This window comes from Tursiops truncatus, chromosome 4 (assembly GCF_011762595.2).
Source record: "Tursiops truncatus isolate mTurTru1 chromosome 4, mTurTru1.mat.Y, whole genome shotgun sequence".
Classification (NCBI taxonomy): Eukaryota; Metazoa; Chordata; class Mammalia; order Artiodactyla; family Delphinidae; genus Tursiops; species Tursiops truncatus.
In genome coordinates, this window is record NC_047037.1 from 1,622,543 (window position 1) to 1,646,174 (window position 23,632).

The 23,632-nt window shown below is 44.8% G+C and overlaps 1 protein-coding gene across 1 annotated transcript in view; it reads right to left on the reverse strand.

Moving 5' to 3' along the window:
- Positions 1–23,632, reverse strand: part of RARB (retinoic acid receptor beta) — a 185,624-nt gene that overhangs the window by 145,847 nt on the left and 16,145 nt on the right. The window contains exon 2 of the mRNA XM_033855255.2: positions 7,407–7,555. Coding sequence (XP_033711146.2) covers positions 7,407–7,555 — 149 coding nt within the window. The remainder of the gene's footprint in view (positions 1–7,406; positions 7,556–23,632) is intronic.

Here is a 23,632-nt window from a genome sequence, read left to right on the forward strand (position 1 = left end):
CGAGTCTCCTTCTCTGCACCCGTCAAGCCCTGCAACTTCAAGTGTCACAGCACACGGCACGTGCACTAATTTTCTCCTTGCCCGTACATACACTCATCCTCTCACTCAGTAAATATCTACTATGTACCTATTATTTAACAGGCACTGTTCTATGTACTTTCTAAACATTGGGACACAACACTGGGAACAAAATACATAAAAACTTTTAATTTCTGTACCTAGAGCCTGTCTCATTGAAGGTATTTAGTAAATGTCTGATCAATGAGAGAATAAATAAGTTCTCCCTTGTTGGCCAGTTTTATAAAGGAGGACAGCTCTTTGGGCCTATGAGGGGACCTACTCTTTTTGGTTCAAGGACTGAAATAATGAACTTGATGGCAGGCTTCATAATTCAGCTTTAGCTACTACAGCATGCAGACGTTGTCCTGTTTTTGTTACTGTCTTTAGTGTGTTATATTGTTCTTGGGACTGGATCTTGCAGCAAACCCCTAAGCAGAAGCAACTGTGAAGGGCGGGCAGAGACCGGAACGGTCTCCAAACAGAGCATAATGTTCATGTTTATGGATGCTGATTAAAAACAAAAAAACAATGTCATCTTAAATGGCCTCGGTCAAATAAAATCACCAAGCACGTTTATAGTACTTAATAGAGTTCTAAAATTAAGTGCAGACATCCATCTTCCTGATTGCAAAACTCTTTGTACTGAGCATACTACTTGCCGTCTGCCAGGAAAAAAACCCCAAACCAGCCCAGTGGCCGAATGCTGTCCTGGAGATGAGAGCCTCCTTCTTCAGAGGCAAGGAAAACAAAGGCAGATAAGAAAATGGATGAAATGAGCCCTGAGGGACTGAGGGGGCTGGTGGAGTTTACACTCTTCAAGGCTACTTTAAATAGCAGGCTACCAGCGTGACCACGATCAAGCATCCCTCTGTGCCTCATGGGCTCCCCACGTGGGCTGGGCGCTGGCTCAGAGATGGGAAGTTTCCACCCACCAAGGGCAAAGCGGAGAAAACAAGGACTCAGCACCATTTGGGAGTGTGCCCATGGGTGGAGCCCGTGTGTTAACTGTCCCTCCTTGGGAAAGACTGCCTTGCAAGCTCTTCCTTCTTTTACTTATTCATGTAAAATGTCATTTCTTTTATGAAATGATCAAGACCATAGGGTTGTTTCCCTTTTGAAGTACGCTCCCACCTGTTTTTGTTTTTCATCTGTTGCCCCATGAAACCCCCAAACTGGAATACAACACACCGCTGCTTCCTACCCACTGTTTCAGTGTGGCTGAAGCAGTGAGGAATTTTCCAGACTAGGATTGAAATCCAGCTGTGTGACCTTGGCCAAGTTCCTTAACCTCTCTGAACCTCAGTTTTCTCATGTTTAAAATGGTGGTCATAAAGCCTAACCCCCTGGAGGGCTGTTGTGAGAATTAAATGAAATATGAGTATAAAATGTCCCCACGCCTGGTACAGAGAAGGTATCCAACAAGAGCAGTTCCCCCCCCCACCCCGCTACTCACCCCAGGCTTGTAAACACCAGGGACTCCCACGCCACACAAGCTATTCCTAACAAGAAATCAGTGCACTTACTGGGTTCACTGTTGTAGTGTTTGCATTTGGCGTAGGACGGGGTTCAAACTTGTGGATTTGTTTTAGTTTCACAGATTTGTTGAAGCCCAGAGAAGTTAATGGACACAACAAAGAAGGGAAGAAACGGCCCTAGAATCCAAGTTCAGTTTCTGACCTAAAATACCCCATTACACAGCCGGCTCCTTCGCAGCCATGAGCTCTCTCCTGCCTCCCTATCAAATCAGGTCCCCCTCCGTTATTCTTTACCAGACCATCCTATTCATTTTCTTCCAACTCTAAATTGTTTGCCTGTCTTCTGCCCTTGTTCCAGAAGGAACCTGTCTGTCACATCCACTGCTGCATCTCTGGCGCCCAGCACTGTGGCCCTGGAATACAGTTTTTGGAAGAGAATTCTGCACAAAACCAGGGCATAATACAAGAAGGTATGTCAGCAAATGTCGGCTCTGGCATCCTCACCCTTTTGCAGGGTGACTCTGCCACTTCTCCCCATGAGAGGTGGTGTTCACTTCTCTACCCACTGAATCCAGGCTTAACCACGCTGGGCCAATGGGACACTAGCGAATGTGATGCAACCAGAGGTTTGCACACTGGTGCTTGTCCTGTCTTACTGATGGGAACCTGCCCACCACCACATAAACAAACGCAGGCTAGGTTCACGGGTGAAGAGCCCCAACATGGGGAGAGGGTCCAGTCATCCTGTCAAGGCCCTGGTCATGTGTGTGAGGCCATCCTAGGCCCACCTGGCCCAAGCCAAGCCAGCCCAGACAAGAAGCTCTGCGCAGAATTGTGACAGATAATAAGTGCCATTTGTTTGAAGCCAACAAGCAGAGCTTTTTGTTAGGCAGGAAAAGCTAACTGATATGGAAGATCATAAAATACATCCCACAAACCGCTCCAAAGTAAGGTGCCAGGTGTTTCTGGAAGTAGCTCACTTATAAGGAAATTGCTAATTTCTGGCTTTGGATTGACAAGGAGGTGCGAGCTGAGCAGGAATGAGAGGTGGAGGAACAACTGAGAGGGAGAGTGGTCCTGAAGCTGTTGCCATGGTGCCCGGGCAGGCAGGGATGGCGAGTAGCCGTCCTAGGCCCACAGTCCACCAGAAACAGCTGCTGCCGCCTTTGGCATGAATGCTTTGGGCCATCAGCTTCTGAGTTTTAGAAACTAAAAACAGGACATATCACCATGTACTTTTGCAGAGGTCAGGAAACTAGACCCAAGGGCCAAACATGGTCCACTGCTTGTTTTTATAAATAAAGTTTTATTGGAACAGAGCCATGCCTATTCATTTACATATTGTCTATGGCTCCTTTCATGCAGCAATGGCAGAGTTGAGTAGCTGTAACAGAAACCACATGGCCTTTGAAGCCTAAACTACTTACTGTCTGGCTCTTTACAGAATCAATTTGTAACAACTCCTGTACTAGGTAATCAGGGGAGGTTCCACGCAATGGCTGGGTCTTAACCTGAGTCTTGAAGGAAAGAGGCAGTGTTGATTTGGGCACAAAGGAATAGGGAATTGCTGAAAGAACATTACAAGAAGGAATACTGAGATTATAACCAATGTTACATGACTGTGCGCAAAAGTAATTATAGTAATTTCATGACAGTACAAACAATAACTAAGCAGATATACCACTTACTATGTGCCAAGTATATGCTCTATAGTCACTCATTCTATCCTCACAACAATATTAGATGGTAGGTGGTATTATTATCTCCATTTTTCCAATTGAGAAAAGAGAGCAACACAGAGAATGAAAGATGCTTGCCCAAGGTCACAAAACTAGCAAGTAGCCTAGCCAGGATTCAAATCCTGGTGTTCTCACTCTAGATTCCATACTCTTTGAAAGCTACAAAAATGGAAATGTAAATAGGATAAAGGCCAAAACTGTGCATAAATTCTAGCTATGAGCAATGAGATTGTCTCTTAAAGACACCTGAAAATCAGCTTTATTACTTTATATCATGAAACGTTCTTGGCTAACTATACCACATGTTCATTTTATGTACCCTTTGTCCCCTATAAAAATTTGCCATTTGTCCTGTTTAGCTGGAAATCCCCTAACAGGACATCACTATGGTACAGCTAGTGGTTATGATGCCATGGTGATGCTGTGTCAACACAGCAGCCACTGGCCATTCCCAGAGGTAGCCCACAACCCATTCATTAAATTCTGAGGCTAATACTGCCGCTTGGTCCCTAGGGAGACAGAACGTGCTCTTCCCCAAACAATAGTCAATACGGTCATTCCGGTCATGACAGGCGGAAGCTACTGTGGATACTCCTTTTTAAAGATGTAAATTGGGTTCTGTTTGGGAATCCTACTTTACAGCAGGGGATCCCAGCCCAGAGAAGCGATCTTTGATCTCCAGCCAAAGGATGGGCCAGCCCTTACAGGTCAACTGGGGGCCCACGGTGTATGTGCTGTAGCCCAAAATGGTATCATGCCTGGGGCCCATTATAAACAACCAAACTAAAGATAGGCAGAATTCCCGAAGAGACGTTGTTTCTTGATTTGTTACCTCATAATCACAGGGAGAGAGTTCTAACAGATAGTCTTCAATGATACTAACTCTTTATAGACTAACGGAGCTCACATTGATATACCTCTTTTAGAGAGCACCCCGGCAATTCGTTGAAGCCTTAAAAATGTACAGAGCCATTGACTTAGAAATTCCACTTCTACTAATTTATCCTAAGTAAATTGTCAGAGATAAACATGAAGGCTATTTATTAAAGCATTATTTATAGTAGAGAAACACTGAGAACACCTCAATTGTACAACAGGGGATTCATGAAATATATTACGATATAACCATAAACCACATTAATGGCATAGCCATAAAAACTATGCAGTTGTTTAAATTTTGGTCATGAAACATTATTAAATTTTAAAAGAAAGTTAAAACCAGTATACAACATAAAATTCTATCCTTGTAAAAAAAACACCAAAAATAACAAGATGCACATACTAATAGAAAAACAGGTTTAACAGGGGTTTTTCTCCCAGGCTAGAACTATGGTTATTTTAATGTTCTATTTTTTTTATACAATAAATTCTGCATTGTGTTGGTAATTTTTAAAATGATAACAAAAGTTATATTTAATTTTTTTTATATATTTATATATATATAAAGTTATATATTTTTTCCTTTGGCTGTCACATTATACTTTTGCTTTCTCATGTTTTTCAGTTCTATGAATTTTGTCATGTTTTCCCAGCAAGCCAAAATGCAGACCAGTCTTTCTCAACAACCAGGGGGAAAGGCAGTCCACATTTTCAGAGACCCACCCATAGTTCAAAAACCCTTTAGTCGGACGACTGGTTGGCAAGCTCATCTGACTGTTTTGGGCTTATAGTTCTTTATTAAAAAGGTACACCCCAACAGGACTCTGCACAGCTTTACCAAGTTCATCAAACTTGCTTGTGCTGCTACGGGTTTTGTTTTTGTTGGGGTTTTTCCTAAAAAGAGACAGAATCCCAAATTAAAACAAGAGGTCAGGGAATTAGCTGACTAAGAGGTGATTAAAACAGTCTGTACTTTACAGAGTGTGAAACTGCTTAATATGTAGGTAGGGCTTGGGATCTGGCACGAGAAGACACGCTGGATAATTTCTTTTCCCAGGACATAAAAGGAGCAGGTAAACTGAGTTGTAACGTCCCTCATTAAGGTTTCTGGTCATGAGATGACAAAGTTTTTTGAAATAAAGGAGTGTCTTTTCATTTAACTTCCAAATGAGCACTAGACAATGATTTATTTATAGACTGCACAACAAATGGACGGAGTGAACTGGGATGCTGCTGAAACCTTCCCAGATCTCAGGATAAATTTAAGTAGGTTCAGCGAGGGGTTGCCAATAATAAAGCACTAATTAGATGCACAGATGCTTTGATTTTTATCCAGCTGCCAACTGGTTGCCGTGTTCTCTTCCTTGACCACCATATCTGAGGCTACTGGAAGAAGGGGCATTCCTTTCAAACCAACACAACCCCAGAAGAAGAGATATTCCTAAGGCTGTAATGAACTTCTCCAAACCGGCCTCACCCTGTGAACAAATTCATGTTTATTCAAATGATTCGAAAAGGAAGGAAACCTCGCATAATTTCTTTGAGGGGCTGACACTCAGGCGGTGCTTCAAGCTGTATCTTTCAGCACCCAGGATGTGTCAGGCTGTGTGTGAGGTGCAGCTGGGGTCCCGGGTCCCAGGTCCCGGTCCACTCTGTTCCCAGGCCATCAGACGTGCTGGGCGGGAGACCGAATGCAAAAACGGCCCCAGCTGTCCTCCCCCTGTATTCCCGCCTCTTATCTTGTGACTTGGAAGCTCCTCCTGCTAAGAAGTTGAGTTTATGTTCTTACCTGTTGAGTACAGACTGGCCTTCTGACCTGCTTTGGAATGTGTCAGAAGCATGAGTGTGTCCCTTCCGAGCCTCTGGAGGATTCGTGTAGCCCGACTCTCTCTTTTGGAACCCTGCCTGCAAATAACTGGGGCCAGCCCGACGGGATGAAAGGTCCCCCACCAACCGGCAGCACCCTCAGAAGCAGAGCCCACCAGCTAACCTGCGGTGGACCTGGTCCGTGTGGAGCACGGCTAGGACCACACGAAACCCCCAGAGGAACCTGGCCGAGAGCACCGGCCCGTGAGTTGTAAGCCAAATTAACAGTTGTGGTTTCAACAACAAGGACCTCCTGTACAGCACAGGGAACTCTGCTCAATATGACGTAACCACCTAAATAGGAAAAGAATCTGAGAAAGAATAGATGTGTGTATACGTATAACTGAACCACTTCGCTGTACACCTGAAACGAACACGACGTTGTGAATCAACTGTACTCCGATATAAAATAAAAAATTAAAAATAAATAAATAAAAAGGCTGTGGGCTCAAGCCATTCCTTTTGAGGACTGGCTCCTGACCCATGCACGCAGTAAGTGCTAACTCTACTCAGCTAAATACAAAATGCCTTGGAGCAGCTGGGGGCAGGGAAGGAGGCTGTAATGCTCCAACGTGTCTGCACTGATCAATGCATCACGCAGTTTTGATGCATAAACAGCACACCTGGAAAGAAAAAAACCAACAGCACACCTGAACTGCCATCGGCGGGAAAAGAGAGAAGCCGTGTTATCTAGGGAAGGGCTGGCTCAAGACAGCCACAGATCCTTTGAAAGACTATCTGTGGATGAGTTGGATTTGCCTGTGAAGTCATTCTTTGTTTCTCTTCTCTCTTTAAAAAAAATAAGAAGCCCTTTCACTTAATTAAGCCTGTTGGACTCGATTACGATTGTCTAGTTTGATTCAAAGCAGCCACATAGACTCTCTGACACATGTTCAGCCTCCATGACTCTGTAGGCTGGAATTTTAAATCCAGCTCCCCTGAATTTATGACGCACGCACACACAGTAGCAAGTCCCCACAGGCTGAAAATCAAACTGTAATTCAAAGGCCACAGGGCTGAGGAAACAGCCAGAAGATAAATCCCCATTTCAACCTTGGATTCTCTGCAAGTTGATTCAGGGGATTGTCAGTCATATTTAAAAATGAAATAAAACTACAAAGACACCAGACGGCATGTTCTAAAGAGAAATAGGGGATGCTTTTCAGGACGCCTTCAAAAGGCTCTTGCGACCTGAAAAGAACTGTTACGGGTTATTTTAAGGGCCCTGGAACATTTGGCTCCCATCAGACATTTGCAGAAGTTTCTGAATTAACTAATGAGCTCTAAGGAAGACATGAAACCATCACACACAACCCAGAGCACCACACCGATTGGAGGTGACGCGACAAGATATCAAAGCAGCCCAGTCCTGGAGCTGGGCACTCACCTTACACCCCTCGCAGGCGCTGACCCCGTAGTGGTACCCCGATGACTTGTCCTGGCAGACGAAGCAGGGCTTGTACACCCGAGGGGGAGGAAGTGGAGACGGAGGGCTCGGGACCAGTTCCTCGGAGCTGGTGCTCTGTGTTTCAATCGCTACGGTGGAGATGGGAAGGGGGAGGAAAAAGAGAAAGCGTATTTCAGTTCATTGCTTTTTCACCAGTGAGTTCATAGGCCTCTGCCCCCAATTCAGCAATAACATAGCAAGGATAGGCCCACAAAAAGAGCTGCCAGTGTAGGCACTGCAGGGCGATCCTGACTCTAACGTGGTATTGACAGTTTACAAAGCAATCCCCTACGCCTCTCTCATTTGCAGAGCACCGTGGCACCGTGAGGGAGATGATTTTATCACCATTTTACCTCCAAGAGAAACAGAAACTCAAGGAGTGCAGTGACTTGTCCAAGACCCACTGGGCAGTGGTAAAGCCAAGACACAAAGTCAGATGTTCACTGCACACCCAGGGCTCTTTCGACTCTCGTTCCCCCTAGCTTCCAGTTCAATTAGAGTCTCTGAAATGACCCGCTTGACCCTGTCTCTCACTTAACCAAAAGGAACCTTCCTTAGGACAAAGGAAGAAAATGCCCAAAGCAGCCATTCAACAAGGACACGGAAAGGGCCGTCAGCACGCGGCCAGAGCCGAGATTCGCTAACAGCAGTGGCGGCGAGACCTTTGCTACTCAGAGCCCTCCTTGGGCCAGGAGCGCCAGCACCACGTCAGAGCTTATTAGAAAATGCGCTATCAGGCCCCAGCTCAAGTCCGAGGAGTCAGATCTACCTCTTAACCAAACCCCCAGGTGACGGAATGTACACTTAATGTTTGAAAAGCACTGCATTACATTAATGATGGCATAGCCTGACGTTGCTTTTCAGTCTAGACTTACAAATACGCAATCCCCCATCTCATTATTTAACCACCCAAAATCCATGAGGAATAGGAATTTATAGAACTTGAGATCTAGGTATTCTCCCATCCCTACCCTCCAGATTTATGCTCAATGTCAAAGCAAGACCTGGCCCTATTCCTATAACAGGCAAAACTGCTCATCAAGGATGAGGAAGTGGGGAAGGGAGGGGCTGAAAGTGGTCAAATAATGTTCCAGAATCTTCCAACCTCCAATCACTTTACAATACACAGCATATTTCCCAGAGTATACAATTTCCAGTTGTTCCACTGTTCACCATCTCCCAGATTAGCTACTCTACCCACTGGATTGTCCGATAGCCGAATTTTCAGCAAGTCAGCTCCGCCCCCTGCACGTACTGTTAATCCATCCTCGTCTGAGACCTTGCTGCCAGGCCAGCCCAGTGACCCAGCAGCATCTCTCACCCCAGTTACCGCAGAAGCTTCTGCACTGGTCTCCCGGTGCCCACCCTCCCAGCCTAGGTCCCCTCTGCACACGCACAGTCAGATAACTGCTCCAACGTTAAAATCACTCTGTCTCCCTTACCTGCCGAGAGCCCTCACACGCTCCAGCAGCCACCGATGAGAGCAAAGTCAGTCTCCTTGCTGGGCCCCGCAAGGCTCTTCAGGATATGGGCCTTCAGTAACATCACTGAATTCAGTGACTCTCCTCATTGATTGACTTCTAAACGCTTGGTTTCTGTTCCATCTCTTGAACAGGCCAAGCTCTCGTACCAACTTACGGGTATTGCGCTGACCACTCTCCCTACCTGGAAATTCTCAGACCTTCACACGTCTAGTCCCTTTTCTCTCTTAGATCTTAGAGCAAATGTCACCTCCTCATGGGTGACTTTTCTAAATAAAAGGCCCCTTCCCACTTCTGGTCACCGTATCTCATTTTATTTTGTTTTCTATAATACCTTAACTAGTGTCTAAATGTAGAAAGTCGGTTTCTGTACCGACTTTTTATATTCTACCTGTGCTACTCCTCCCCAAGTATGGGTCCTGTGAAACCAAGGAACTCAGATGAATTGTTTACAACTCTGTTCCAGGCCTAGAAGAGACACTGGCACATAGTAGGTGGAGAATCAATAAATATTTGTTGAATTAATACATGAGCTTTTCCCCTTTTCCTTATTTGTCTTCATTCCAAGCCCTAAGTGCCCTTCTAAGTGCCCTTCAAGGCCTTGTTAAATGGTAAAATTAGAAACCAAGTAGCTTTCACATACTCATTGGCTTCCTTTAAAATTAATTAATTATCCCTTTGGAATAGAATCAACTATAATTATAGTATTGTCATAATTCAGAAGAATCTTGGAATGAATTCATTAGAGTTGGGCAGGTCTAGTAGATAAATCTAGTGCTGTCTTTACTGGGTAGCTCAGGACAATTGTGGCAAGGGCTGTACAGGAAGGTGGGCATCGAAGATGTCACGAGAGCTCATCAGATCAGCTATCAAGCTACAAAAGCAACAGCATGCCTCCCCCTAAACCAATCAGCTTCACTGAAAGTAAATGAGTCATAATGGCATCAACAAGAAAGCAGTACAAAATACTACGTCGCTCTTTGTTAAAAATCTAAGAAAACAATATAAAATAAGCTACAAGGATACAACATGGGGAATAGAGCCAATATTTTATAATAACTATAAATGGAGTATAACCTTTAAAAATTGTAAAGCACTATATTGTCGCCTGTAACTTCTATAATATTGTACATCAACTATATTGCAATAAAAAGAATCTAAGATGCCGCTACTGCTGTTGTTACTATTGTTATTACTGGGTGTCACTGATCCTGAGTCACCACAGATTATAAAATTGCATGTTATTCTATGTATCATTAAGAAAGACAAAAAAGTACTGCCAATTAAATTATGACCCATCAATGCTTGTGAGACACAGCCTGATTTCAGAGATGTTAAAAAATTAAATGCTTCTGGAGCCCTGGAAAAAAGAAAAAAACCTAAGAAAACACACGCAGAATTACTCACAATCCTTTCATTCAGAGAAAATTACTGTTATCTTGGCATCTACCCTTCAAAACATTTTACTATGCGTATAAATGTTTTTGGTTGGTTTGTTTACTTTAAAAAGTGGCATTATACTGTAGATTCTGTTTGGGACTTTGTTTAACTGTGTCATGAGTTTGTTTCCTTGTCAATAAATATTTTTCCTGCAAACGTTCCGTTCTGATGAATATCTTTGTAGCTAATCTCAGCACATCTCTATTTCCTTAGGCTAAGTTCTCAGAAGTGGAATTATCAGTTCAAAAGTTATGGCTATTTAAGAATACGTTGTGAGTCCTAGAAAGGCTGTGTTAATTTATGCTCCTAATATCAGCACAAGTGAGTCCTCCCCTAAACGCCTCCCAGAACTTTCTGATTGGTTTTATTTGTGTGTCTCTACTTCCGCCCTAGGGACCGAGCTGTGTTGTCACCACAAGGAGCAATCCCACATTGTGTGCAATGTGGGGAGAGTGTATTTTCATGTTCTACTGGCTCGTGTAGAACAGCTAATCTGGCTTGTCTAGGAAGGTTGTAAATAGAATTCTGTTAGGTCTGGATTCAGCTGTCAGAGTTATGCCCTGAATTTCAAACGTGGGTGGTAATTTCCATAAATATGCAGCTTCAAATCCATGTACTGAAGGGGTCCAGCATCTCCCCCTCCCAAAGAAAGGAAACTGAACTGCAGGCAATCTAATCCCCGAGAAACTCAGGCAAAGCACATGCAAGTGGGGAGACCTCAGAATCGAAAGCCTTTTTCTATAGATGAGAGTCACTTATAACCAAGGAGTGAATCAGAAAACTTTCCCTCAACAAGTGTACGGATGAAAATGTTCTATTTGGAAGCAATCAATAGTGAGGGCTCTGCACTTTTATTAAGGCTGTGGTTATTTCACTAGTAGTGTTTTCCCATATTTGTACAATGGATGTTGGTGTGTTCAATCTTTTTTTTTTTTCCATAAACTTATTTATTTATTTAGGCTGCGTTGGGTCTTCATTGCTGCGTGCGGGCTTTCTCTAGTTGCGGCGAGCGGGGGCTACTCTTCATTGCGGTGCGCGGGCTTTTCATTGCGGTGGCTTCTCTTGTTGTGGAGCACTGGCTCTAGGTGCATGGGCTTCAGTAGTTGTGGCACGCGGGCTCAGTAGTTGTGGCGTGGGGGCTCTAGAGCGCAGGCTCAGTAGTCGTGGCGCACGGGCTTAGTTGCTCCACGGCATGTGGGATCTTCCCGGACCAGGGCTCAAACCCGTGTCCCCTGCATCGGCAGGCGGATTCTTAACCACTGCGCCACCAGGGAAGCCCGGTGTGTTCAAACATTTAATTCCCTGACTATAACATACCAAGTGTGTGTTACACGCTATGGACAGTACATGGTATGATCCCTTAGCCTTGTCAAGTTTGGTCTAATAGAGAGTAAACCAACAATTAGAATATAATACACTGGTTCTCAAACTTGGCTGTGTGTTAGAACTACCTGGGGAGCTTTTTTTTTTTTCTTTTTTGCAGTGCGCGAGCCTCTCACCGCCGCGGCCTTTCCCGTTGCGGAGCACAGGCTCCGGACGCGCAGGCTCAGCGGCCATGGCTCACAGGCGCAGCCGCTCCGCGGCATGTGGGATCTTCCTGGACTGGGGCATGAACCTGTGTCCCCCGCATTGGCAGGCAAACTCTCAACCACTGCGCCACCAGGGTAGCCCCCTGGGGAGCTTTTAAACATCCTAATGCTTAGATTGTATCTTAGACCTATTATGGCAGAATGCCTGGGAGTGGAAGCCAGGCATCAGTGTTTTTAAAAAAGTATTCCCAGGTGAATCCAAATTGCAGCAGTTTGGGAAACACGGATATGATATGATATGACAGAGAGGGCTATAAGCCTTATTCAGCTCAGAGAAATCAAGGGAGGCTTCCCAGAGGCGGTGACCAGGCTGTGTTTTGAAGGATGAATTGATTCCGTCTATTGTGGTTTGTAACGTGAATCCTACAAATGCCACATGTGCATCCCAGACAAACATATATAGAAAAGACTTATATATGACAAGAAATAATCATCTTTGGAAAAATTTTCCCATTGGTGGTAAAGCATTAACTATTTGACTATATATATTCAAATATCCCCTCAAAATAGATCAACGTTGGTCCTTCATTTCCTCTGTGTGGCCCGTGACGCTGAGAACAATGCAAAGCAAACAAGAAAAATCTCCGTGGTACCGTCAGATTGCCAAAGCTAGCTTTAAGCAAACATGCCAACGCAAGCTCTAGGATTACAACCAGGATATGGCATCAGGAGAAAAGCAGATTTGAACTTCAATGCAACCTCTGGCCTTTTTGGTAATGTAGCAAAAACATACTTTGGCCAAGTTTATTAGTGCTCCTCTTGCCCTTTGGTGCCCCCATCACTGCCGCCCCAAAGACAGCGGGAAACAAGGCAGGGGGATAGCCCAGGGCCCCCTTCACGACTCAGTTCTGGCATTAAAGGCAGCTACAGAGTGCCTGCCGTTGATCTGTTCGCTGTCGTCCTGCTTAAATCAATAATCTATTAGTCCCTTTAAATGAGAGTTAGAGTCATCAGATGCCACTGAGAGACGTCAAACATTTTGTGCCTTATTCCAGGCAAGCACAATCAGTCTATGGAATGATGAATTTTTTGCTCAAAAACCCTGCAGGCCCAGCAGACAACATGTCCTGTATTAGCTCATTCAGCGATCTCAGGCAGGCCAAGAAAGCAGTTTTTAGACTTCCCAGGGGGGAAAAGAGGCTTGTGTCATTTAAGAAAACAACCGCACTCCAGCCATCCTGCCGTGATTTCAGTTCAGGGAAAAGCAGTTGAGGACTAATTCCGATCTGCTCTTTGCCTCCTGCTTTTATTTATTTCCTTGCTTACTTGTTGTCTTACTGAGTTTTGTTTAGTGACTGCGTCCCCAACAAGCAGCAGCCTCCGAGGTGGCATCCAAACTGCTAACCAGATGCGCTGCCCCGTTTGTTAGGGAATGGCCAAGACAGGAGCTTCTGTCGCTAGGGCGAGATGGATGTTTGGCTCCATGGGTCCCTGCCCAGAGGAGCGCCAGCACCAGAAGTGCTGAGGGGGCTTCTCTGGGCTGCCCACTGGCCAAAGGAGACAGCCTGCATCCAAAACCTGCACTGACAGAAGCTTCCAGCCCATATTTTAAACCTCTCCAACCCTGCAACTCAAAGGTGGCTGTCACTAGGGCACCCAAAGCTAGAATCACCTTCCTTGCCGAAAAATTCATTACAGGTCTTGTTTGCCTTTAAACTAATGCTCCTCAAAGTGTGGTCCACACCAGCAACCAGCAGCAGAATTCTGGGGGTAGGGAGGAAGCCATTTGCTTTAAATTAGTGGTTTTCAGACTATCTATGGTAAAGGCCCTTTTTCTTTTTTTCTCACAGATTGATAAAATCAATAAAAACAAATCCCTAAGGGAAAAAAAGACACACAAAATGAATCTCCAGAAAAAAGGAATTAAGAAAAAGATGCTCAAAACACAAGCTACAACTTAAGGAGGGAAAAAAAGGATCTTTTAGACGTAAAATTCCTCTGCCAAATTTCTGTACAAGTTTCTAAGCATTTGCTCTCATGGATGCCCTGTCTCCTCGAGTACTGGCAGTGGGCTGCAGAGCAACTGGCCCGGGCCGGGGCTGGCACTTTGAGAAGCACTGCTCTGAAGGACTCTATAAACTCAGAGGCTGTTTGCAGACAAAACAAAAGCAAACCAAAGGAACTCTCCACCAACCGAGACACCGTACAAAAGGAGAATACCGGCACTCCCAAGTGACACAGCCTTCTTAAACACTGCCACAACTCTGGGGGTTTAATTCACTCCCAAAATAAAAGCAAAATAATAATAATAATGCTGTTGCCTGTTAAGAAGACTTGGCACTTGCAAAATTAACTCACCTGAGAAAACACAGTATAAATGTCCTTGTTGTTACAACACACCTGAGTGTCACTTAAACACACGTAAAGCCTCTAACAATAGCGCCCTTCACAATTCCTAACATGCTTGGCATTTTTCTAAAGGTTAGATTAAGTAGCAGATAACATTTTTAAGAGAAGGCCCAGTATACTATGCTTTTCTTTGTGAGAACTAATTTATGGCGGGCTAAGCCATGCTGACAGACTTCAGGATTTTAGAGGCGATCAGGCAGGCATCCTGCATAATGAAAGCCCTGCCTTTTCGCTAGAAGTTTCGATGATTAAGACAGCATTTTAATGCACTCTCTGGGTAGCAGAGCCTTAAAAGAAAAAGGAGTTGTAAAGCAAAAGGCATTTCCTGCACGGCCCCGGGGGAATTTTGAGCCCTGAGCTCCGGGACCCTGTGGGAGGGAGTAATTTCAGCTAATTAACGGAGACTAGCAAAGTGTTGCATTTGGTCACAACATTAGTTGGGTTTCATTTTTGTTGGCACGTAGGAGAGCCGGTCTGGATTTTTTTCCCTCCTTTTTCTGTGGATTCACTGCAGGATCGCAAGGCCCACAGCTCTCATACATTAGGGAGAAAGTCAAAGGAAACGCCAAAGTTCAACCAAAGTACAAGTAATTAGAACCAGATTCTCCGCTGCGGGCGTTTGCGCATGCGCGCGCGCGCACGTGGACCTTTATTGAAATATCATTTACATGCCTCCAACCGTGAGCGTGGGACTGGGGACCTCCGTACTGCCGCTCATTTAATTTTCCAGTCGCCTCCAGTGTGTGTGTATGTTTGGGGTGGGGGGGGGATTCTTGCTTTTAATCATCTTTCAGGAGAAGCGGTTTGTTTCCACACACAGGGGATTTTGCAAATCTGTGAATCGCATTTTGAAATTAGGTAATTGCCAAACAAGAAAAACTCTGCTTTGAAATGGTCTTGACTCACTCTGCTGCTGGCTTTGTTATTACTGAGAAGCTCCAAGATTAGTCCCGGGTCTGGGGGAGGGGAGGGGAGGAAAACGGCGCGGCGGGCTCTGGCAGTCTTGACTCAGTAACCTGCCCGTGACCCTGAAGGAGTGTGTGTTTGCCCGGGTCACCCGGGATCCTGGCCGAGGGCTGGGGCCGGGTTATGAGAATCCCTGCTATTCTGACCACACATGCAACAGGTGCTGAGGACAGGCAGGGGACAAAAGAAGGGCCGGGAAGGCTTTCCTTTTTAAGTCCTTCAAGAAAGCCTTGCTTTCCAAAGTGCGGTCCCGGGCTCACCATCAGCACCACCTGGGAACCGGGTCAAACGCAGGCTCCCACTCCCCTCCACCCCCCCCCCCCCACCCCAGAAATGCCCGCCGAATCTCAACAGGCATCTTAACAAAATCCCCAGATAATTCCCATGCATACTAGCAACATTCGAGACACCTTGACATAAAACATAACAATGTCTTGTTGCTCTCCTAACCTCCCCGGAACCCCAGTCTGCTGAGTCAATTTGGCACCGTTGACTCTGTCGGCCTCGCCCTTTGCTCAGGTCCTCACTAAATGCGCTCCTTGTCGAGCACTTAATACATTAAGAGCTCCAGGCGGCGCGGTGTTTATGCTCCCCAGAAGCCTGCGTCCGCTCCCATGGAATTTCGGCAGTGGATTTTAGTTGGCAGAAGGGGTCAGAGTTGCACCGGAAGAGCTGAAGTAACCGCGGCTACCATTTACTGAGCACTTACTAACTGCCCAGGACTGCGCCAAAGGCTTAGTATTGACACCGTGAACTCACTGACTCTTCCCCAGAACCGAAGGGGACAGCAAGGCCGGGGAACCCCGCACCTTAGAACTGGGAAATTTAAACAACACACTACTCGCAGCCTTTGCGAAAGAGATTTATTTTTTAACTGGGGTGGCGTTGTTTTACAATGTTGTGTTAGTTTCCACTGTTCCAGCGAAGTGGAGTTCCCTGTGCTATACAGCAGGTTCGGATTAGTGGTCTATTTTATTACAAAAGAGATTTAAATGGCTGAATAGATATTACTCTTACTTCACTCAAACCCACAGCTTTTTAACTTCTCACCTTCCACCTCCTTAGGAAGTAAATCACTGGGTGTGGTCCGGTCGGGCCTATTTACTCATATTTGAGAACTGCAGGATTGTTCCCTCCCTTTCTTTTAATTCACGGTTATAATTTTCCAAACACTGATTTGATTCAAGACATGGTTAAATTTGACAAGATAGTTTGGGCCTTAAAAAGAGAGACCGGGAGGCTGAGAACCCACTAATCACTCTGTATTGCAGCTACACCTGTCTGGGCTCTCGGCCAGCAGGAGAAGTTATTCCGGAGACCGACTTTTACCGTAGGAAGTGCTGTCATATTTTCCTAAGGGACTATGACACGTTCAACACCTACATTTCATTTTTATAATATGCTTTCTTGCTCCAAGGAACATGGTCGAAAATCATGTCATAGGTTGTTTTAGGTGACGTTTGTAACAGACGATGCTTTAGATCACGATTTTCTAGGACATACTAAGATAGCTTATGACAGGTTCAAATAAATTCTCCCTTAAAATCACTTAACGGGCCGACACATCTAACTGCTTATTAATGACGTGAACTGAGAGGCATCCGAAATGGAAGGCGTTAAGTGAACAAATGCTGTAACCTGCCTCAGGAGTCGCGTGTAGATGAAGCTAATTACATCACAATACCAAGGTCCCTGAAGAGCTTATCTCCACACCAAATGATTCAGTCCCATATTCCACTTCCAATCAGGATTTCCAAAATTCTTAAAAAGAAATTATTGCACTAACAAATGACATTCTATTATCTGTTCAAATTTCCTGCACCCATAGTGGATTAAAACAGGACCACTAAAATGTTTATCATCTCAGATACACAATTCTTTGCTTATATACTGCAAATATATTTGAAAATCACATTGGTACCAGTCCTTACAGAAAACAGCGGGGATACTGTGGTGGAATATTTTTCAAAGATGATGATGAAATTACTCTTTGTCACATGGGAATTTTTGCCATTCTTCTGAGATCTGAGAAAGTTCAAGGGTAAAGACACCAGAATGTAACCTCTTTCGCAACAAAGTAACGTTCTACTTACTCAGTTATACTTTGCTGCAAAGAAGTGTTTTTTGTTTTATTTGCTTGATACTTTACAGGTAGACACTCACACTAGTGGCCTCAAAAAGCTCTGAAACCAATTTAATCCTCATCGTGTGAGTTTCCTTTGTTCCTAAAAAGAACTAAAATGCCCTGAACCTGCAGAAAACTGTGTGAGGAAGTGATGGGATGGCATGGGCTTTGCTCCAGATGGACCTCGATTTGAATCCCTCTTCTGACACTTGCTATGTTAGTGACCATAGAGTTTTTGTTTCTTCTCTGAGTCCTAGTGTCCCGTAGGACAATGCAGATGATCCTAGAATTCCTGTTGGTGAACGAGAGACATTGTTTGCAACTTGCCTGGCACACGATGTTTCATAAGTGATGGTCAACCCAGAACCCCCATCCTCCCACATTTCCCTTCCACCTTCCTTAATCTTGGACAGTGGCTCTTAACCAACACTGATTTTGCCCCCCAAGAGACATTTGGCAATGTCTGGAGAGATTCTAGCTGTCATAACTGGGGGCAATTACTGACATTTAGTGGGTAGAGGCCAACGATGCTACTAAACATCCCACAGTGTACCCCAATGTTCATTGCAAGCACTATTCACAGTATCCAGGACATGGAAGCAACCTAAATGTCCATCAATAGATGACTGGATAAAGAAGATGTGGTACATATATACAATGGAATACTACTCAGCCATAAAAAGGAACAAACTTGGGTCATTTGTAGAGACGTGGATGCATCTAGAGACTGTCATACAGAGTGAAGTAAGTTAGAGACAGAGAAATTTTGTATGATGTACATGTGAAATCTAAAACACTGGTACAAATGAACCTATTTACAAAACAGAGAGAGACTCGCAGATGTAGAAAACAAACTTATGGTTACCGAGGGGGAAAGGGCCGGAGGGATAAACTGGGAGATTGGGATTGACACATACACACTACTATATATAAAACAGATAATTAATAAGGACCCACTGAATAGCACAGGGAACTCTACTCAATACTCTATAATGACCTATATGGGAAAAGAATCTAAAAAAGAATGGATATATGGGGACTTCCCTGGCGGTCCAGTGGTTAAGACTTCGCCTTCCCATGCGGGGGGTGTGGGTTTGATCCCTGGTTGGGGAGCTAAGATCCCACATGCCTCGTGGCCAAAAAACCAAAACATAAAACAGAAGCAATATTGTAACAAATTCAATAAAGACTTTAAAAATGGAAAAAAAAAAAGAATGGTTATATGTATATGTATAACTGATTCATTTTGCTGTACACCTGAAACTACCATAACATTGTAAATCAACTATACGCCAATAAAAAGTAAAAAATAAAACAATATAAAATAAACAACAAGGTTGTCCTGTATAGCACAGGGAACTATATTCAATATCCTGTAATAAACCATAATGGAAAAGAATATGGTAAAGAACAGATATATGTGTATGTAAAACTGATTCACTTTGCTGTACACCTGAAACTAACAACACTGTAAATCACCTATACGCCAATAAAAATTAAGCAAAAACAAACAAAAAACATCCCACAGTGCACAGGACAGCTCCCTCCTCCTCCCCAGACAACAACAAAGAACTGTCTGGCCCAAATTAGAAACAGTGCTGAGGTTGAAAAACCCTGCTCTAGGGTAAGGAGACTACTTGTGGGAAGACTTTGGGACAAAAATACAACTTCTTGGAGCACAGGAGACAGAGGCGGGAGCTCAGTGCCTGACGCTGCCTCTTACTACGGTCACTTCACCTTCCTGAGCCTCAGTTTCCTAACCTGAGAAATGGAGATGACAAGTGTGTGTACCACGCTGCAGGGTTTATACATTATAAACGACACAACTCTATATTCGACGACTTGTTTGTTATTTGGGAACAGGTGGGCGAGGCATATCCTGATGTGACTGATGCCTTAGAAGATGATGGGAAATTCTATAGAGTCAAGTCAAACGAAAACAATACGACAGGGACTTCCCTGGCGGCACAGTGGTTAAGAATCCGCCTGCCCATGCAGGGGACATGGGTTCGAGCTCTGGTCGGGGAAGATCCCACATGCCGTGGAGCAACTAAGCCCGTGAGCCACAACTACCGAGCCTGTGCTCTAGAGCCCACGCGCCACAACTACTGAAGCCCGTGTGCCTAGAGCCCATGCTCCGCAACAAGAGAAGCCACTGCAATGAGAAGCCCGTGCACCGCAACAAAGAGTAGCCCCTGCTGGCCGCAACTAGAGAAAGCCCACGTGCAGCAACAAAGACCCAACACAGCCAAAAATAAATAAATAAATTTTAAAAAAAAGAAGAATACAACAAGTATTAACAGCGACAATCACGGGGCATCTACCGCGGGCTACCTGCCACCCCTATTCTGTTCTAAGCATTTGACATATATTAATTCATTTGCCCCCCCATGACAGCCCTATGAGAGACCTCATCTTAGTATCGCTAAAAAATACTTCCAGGCAAGAAACTGGAGGCACAGACTGGTGAGGGAACTGGCTCGAGGCCATCCAGAGGGGACCAGATAAGCAGGAATTGGCACGCAAGTGGTCTTGGGCTCAAGAGAATGGGTGTGACCCCGGGGATGACATCCTGTCTTGTGATCCTGCACAACTTCTTTGGCAAGACACTGGTAGAGTCCCTGGCAGCAAGTCTGAGAAAATACAGACCACGTCAAGCAGACCCATGCAGTCATCCTGGCATAAGGAGCAAAAGTAAAACTGGAAAACTAAAAAGGAAAGAAGCTAAAGGAACAGAAAGAATGCCCTTTCTTCTTTCCAGTCAAAGCAATAAAGTAGGAAAGTCCCCAGAGGCAAACACAGGAATGAGGAGGCACACATCCCCGGCCCACGAAGCCCTCCCGCACCTTCCCTGCCGAGAAAGCAGCCCCAGCGGGCCGGGTGGCGGCAGCTCAGACCAGGTTCCAAGGGCCTCTGGCGGCGAAGGGCGTGTAACTCCACGCTGTCGGGCGCAGGTAATAACTGCGGCCACATGTGGCCCGCCCCCCTGCCAGCTTCGGGGCTCTGCTGGGCGGCGAGAGGAGGGCTCGGGCCCCCCTCCCCGGGCTGCTTCTCCAGCTTTCACCAGTGGGCCACTTACACTCCCTCAGCCAGAACGTATCTGGCACAAGAATGCAACCCGAAGTCGTGCGCTTGCTCTTCTGTCCCGGTCTGCAGGGTTGGGATGCCTCAGGAAGACCCGGGTCACTCCCTCCCAAGAGGACCAGGGTATGGGGGCAACCAGAAGCGTCCCCACCGAACCTTCTAGTGGACTAACATGACGACTGTGTTAGTGCTGGAGATAAGCATCACACACCAGCTCAAAAGGACCCACTGGGGATATCTGAGTTTAAAAGATTCTGAATTTTCTACATGGAATTGTTCAGATTATAGACAGAAACGCTCTAACACAATTGATCTTTTTCTTCCTTCATAACAGTGATTTCTCACTATTTCCTGATGTGAGAAGGATGACGGTGTCAAAGTGCTTTCATTTTAGTTCTTAAAAAGGAAATTGCTAAACAAACTGATGGTTACCAAAGGGTGAAACCCTGGTGGGAGGGATAAATCAGGAGCTTGGGATGAACACACCCACATGACTATATATAAAATAGATAACCAACAAGGGCCTATTGTATAGCACAGGGAACTCTATTCAATACTCTGTAATAACCTAAATGGGAAAAGAAGCTAAAAAAGAGTGGGTATATGTATAACTGATTCACTTTGCTGTACACCTGAAAGGAACACAACACTGTAAATCAACTCCACTCCAATAAAATAAAAAACAAACAAACAAACAAAACAAAATAAAACACCCTCACAGAAACAATCAGGATAATGTTTGACCAAATGTCTGGGCACCCCTTGGCCCAGGCAAGTTGATACATAAAATTCACCATTACAAGTTTCTTTTTGGGGGGATGAAAGTGTTCTGAAATTAGATAGTGGTAGTGGTCCCACAACTCTGTGAATATACTAAAATCCACTAAATTGTACACTTCATAAGGGTGAACTAAATGATATATAAATTAAATCTCAATAAAGCTGTTTAAAGATAAAAAATTTAGAAAAAGAAATTGCTAAGGAAAACTTGAAAAAATAATTCAAAGGCATTTTTACCACTTGTGAGCAGGCCCCAAGGTTCAGGTCTTTCTGGATATTCCTTCCTTTAGGGAACTTCCCATCTTTAAAGACAAGCTGAAGCATGTGGCTGGAAGTGTGAACTCTGGGGCCTGCCTGGGTTCAAATCCTAACTCTCCTGCCTACTAGCTGTGTGGCTCTGGGCAAGTTACTTAGTGTCTCTGAGTGTCCATTTCTCCTTGTACGAAATGACAGCCTACCCGGCAGTGGATCATCGTGAGCGTTAAATGATGAATCACTGTAAAGCACTGGGCCCAATGCCTGTCGCAAAGGCGGCACAAGCAGAGTTACCATCATCACAGGATCAGGGGTCATGCCTGTGCTGACGAACCTCGACACGATTTACCTCCCATTCACCTCCTAAGCAGCAGTCTCAATTTGCTGACCTTTGCTTCCATTTTCCCTCTCAAAACACTTGTCCCTCCTGATAAGATTCCCCCACAAGCGAACGTGAGCAGAGCACTTTGCGTCAGCTCTGCTCCCGCACGCTCCCACTCAGCTGTCGCGTCCCTCCCAGCCTCTGTGCATCACCCAAAGGACCACCACAGCCCTCTCCTCGTGGCCCATCCCCAATCCATGTGCACAGACCCCTCAGAAACAGCTTCTTGAAACTCCTCCTTCCCATGGCGATCTCCCCTTTGGGAGCCTTCCACAGCTGCTGGAACCCAAAGTCGCAAACCTTTGCATGGACCAACGTGGGGCCGGGTGGACGGGGCCGGGATTATCAGCCAGCAACATCCAACTGCTGACATGTATTTATTGAGCACCTGGCAAGGCCAGACACCGTGCTAAATGCTGGGTTAAAAAGAAGTTAGAAGACACCATTCTTCGCCCACACAAACTGACAACTAAAAATACCAGACAGTAAAGATGGTCCCAGCTGGAGGCTGGGATCCGATGGTGCCCAAGGCTGCCACGACCAAGCATGTCACGAGTACACAAAGGCTTCGGCTGACTTGCCTTTAAATACTCAGTGCGTAAAAGTACACAGCAGGTGCTTAATAAATGGTTGAAAAATGAGTGAAAGAATTAAATCTGCATACAAATCCTTGCATAGTTATCCTAGGCATCATCAAATACGTGATGACCGTTTCAGCCAATTCAGCAGATCTGCCAACAGCACACATTACCTGGTGGTGGAGGATTCCAGGTGTGTTTTCGTCCCATTCCCTCACTTGCTCCCTCAGGGCAAAAGTGTGAAGGCGAGCAGGGATTATTATCATTATCCAATTTTTACTCTCCGTTATTTATAGGAGGAAACTGAAGCTTAGAGAAGTTAAAGGACTTGGCCAAGGTCACAGAGTTCAGAAACAGCTTGATCCAGAACTGGCCTCCTGAATCCACCTACATTACTATAACCGAAAAACAAAGCACTCATTTCTATTTGAAGCTGTCCTACTGATTTTTTAACGTTTTAAGACAAGATCAGTAAACTCTTTCTGTAAAGAACTAGACAGTAAATATTTTAGGCTTCGTGAGCCATATGGTCTCTGTCACAGCCACTCAACTCTGCTGCGGTAGGGGGAGCAGCTACAGACAAGACATAAATGAATGGGCGTGGCATGTTCCAATAAAACTTTATTTACAAAAAACAGGCTGCAGACCAGATACGGCTCAGTTTCCTGACCCCTGCTTTAAGATAAAGGAAATTAAAACTATTCCTTCTTAGAGTAACTGCACATGTACTATAAAATCCATGCTTTTCTTTGCTTCTAGGGTAAAGACAGAATATGATCGCCATATGTTACAGAGATGAGGGAAATAGTTTAAGGATGCTAAGCACTACAGTGTATACAGTATTTATATACACCATAAACGTGTAAGGTCTGCACATTTCCCTCAAAACTAACCTCATGTACACATTTTTATTAGTTAGGGAGGGCAATATGTCTATAGTAAATACATTTTAAAATTCCTTCCTACATATTCCATCTATTGGGATTATTTATCATGCCCTGTTCCCTGGCCTAGAGCCAGGGAGAATATGGGAGTTTTAATGTCTTTAAGCCATTACATGAGTTTTTTTTTAGAGCTCCATAAGACAAAATAAAAAGCACTCTCATGGTCCTATGTGCAGTAAACCTGATATGCCAC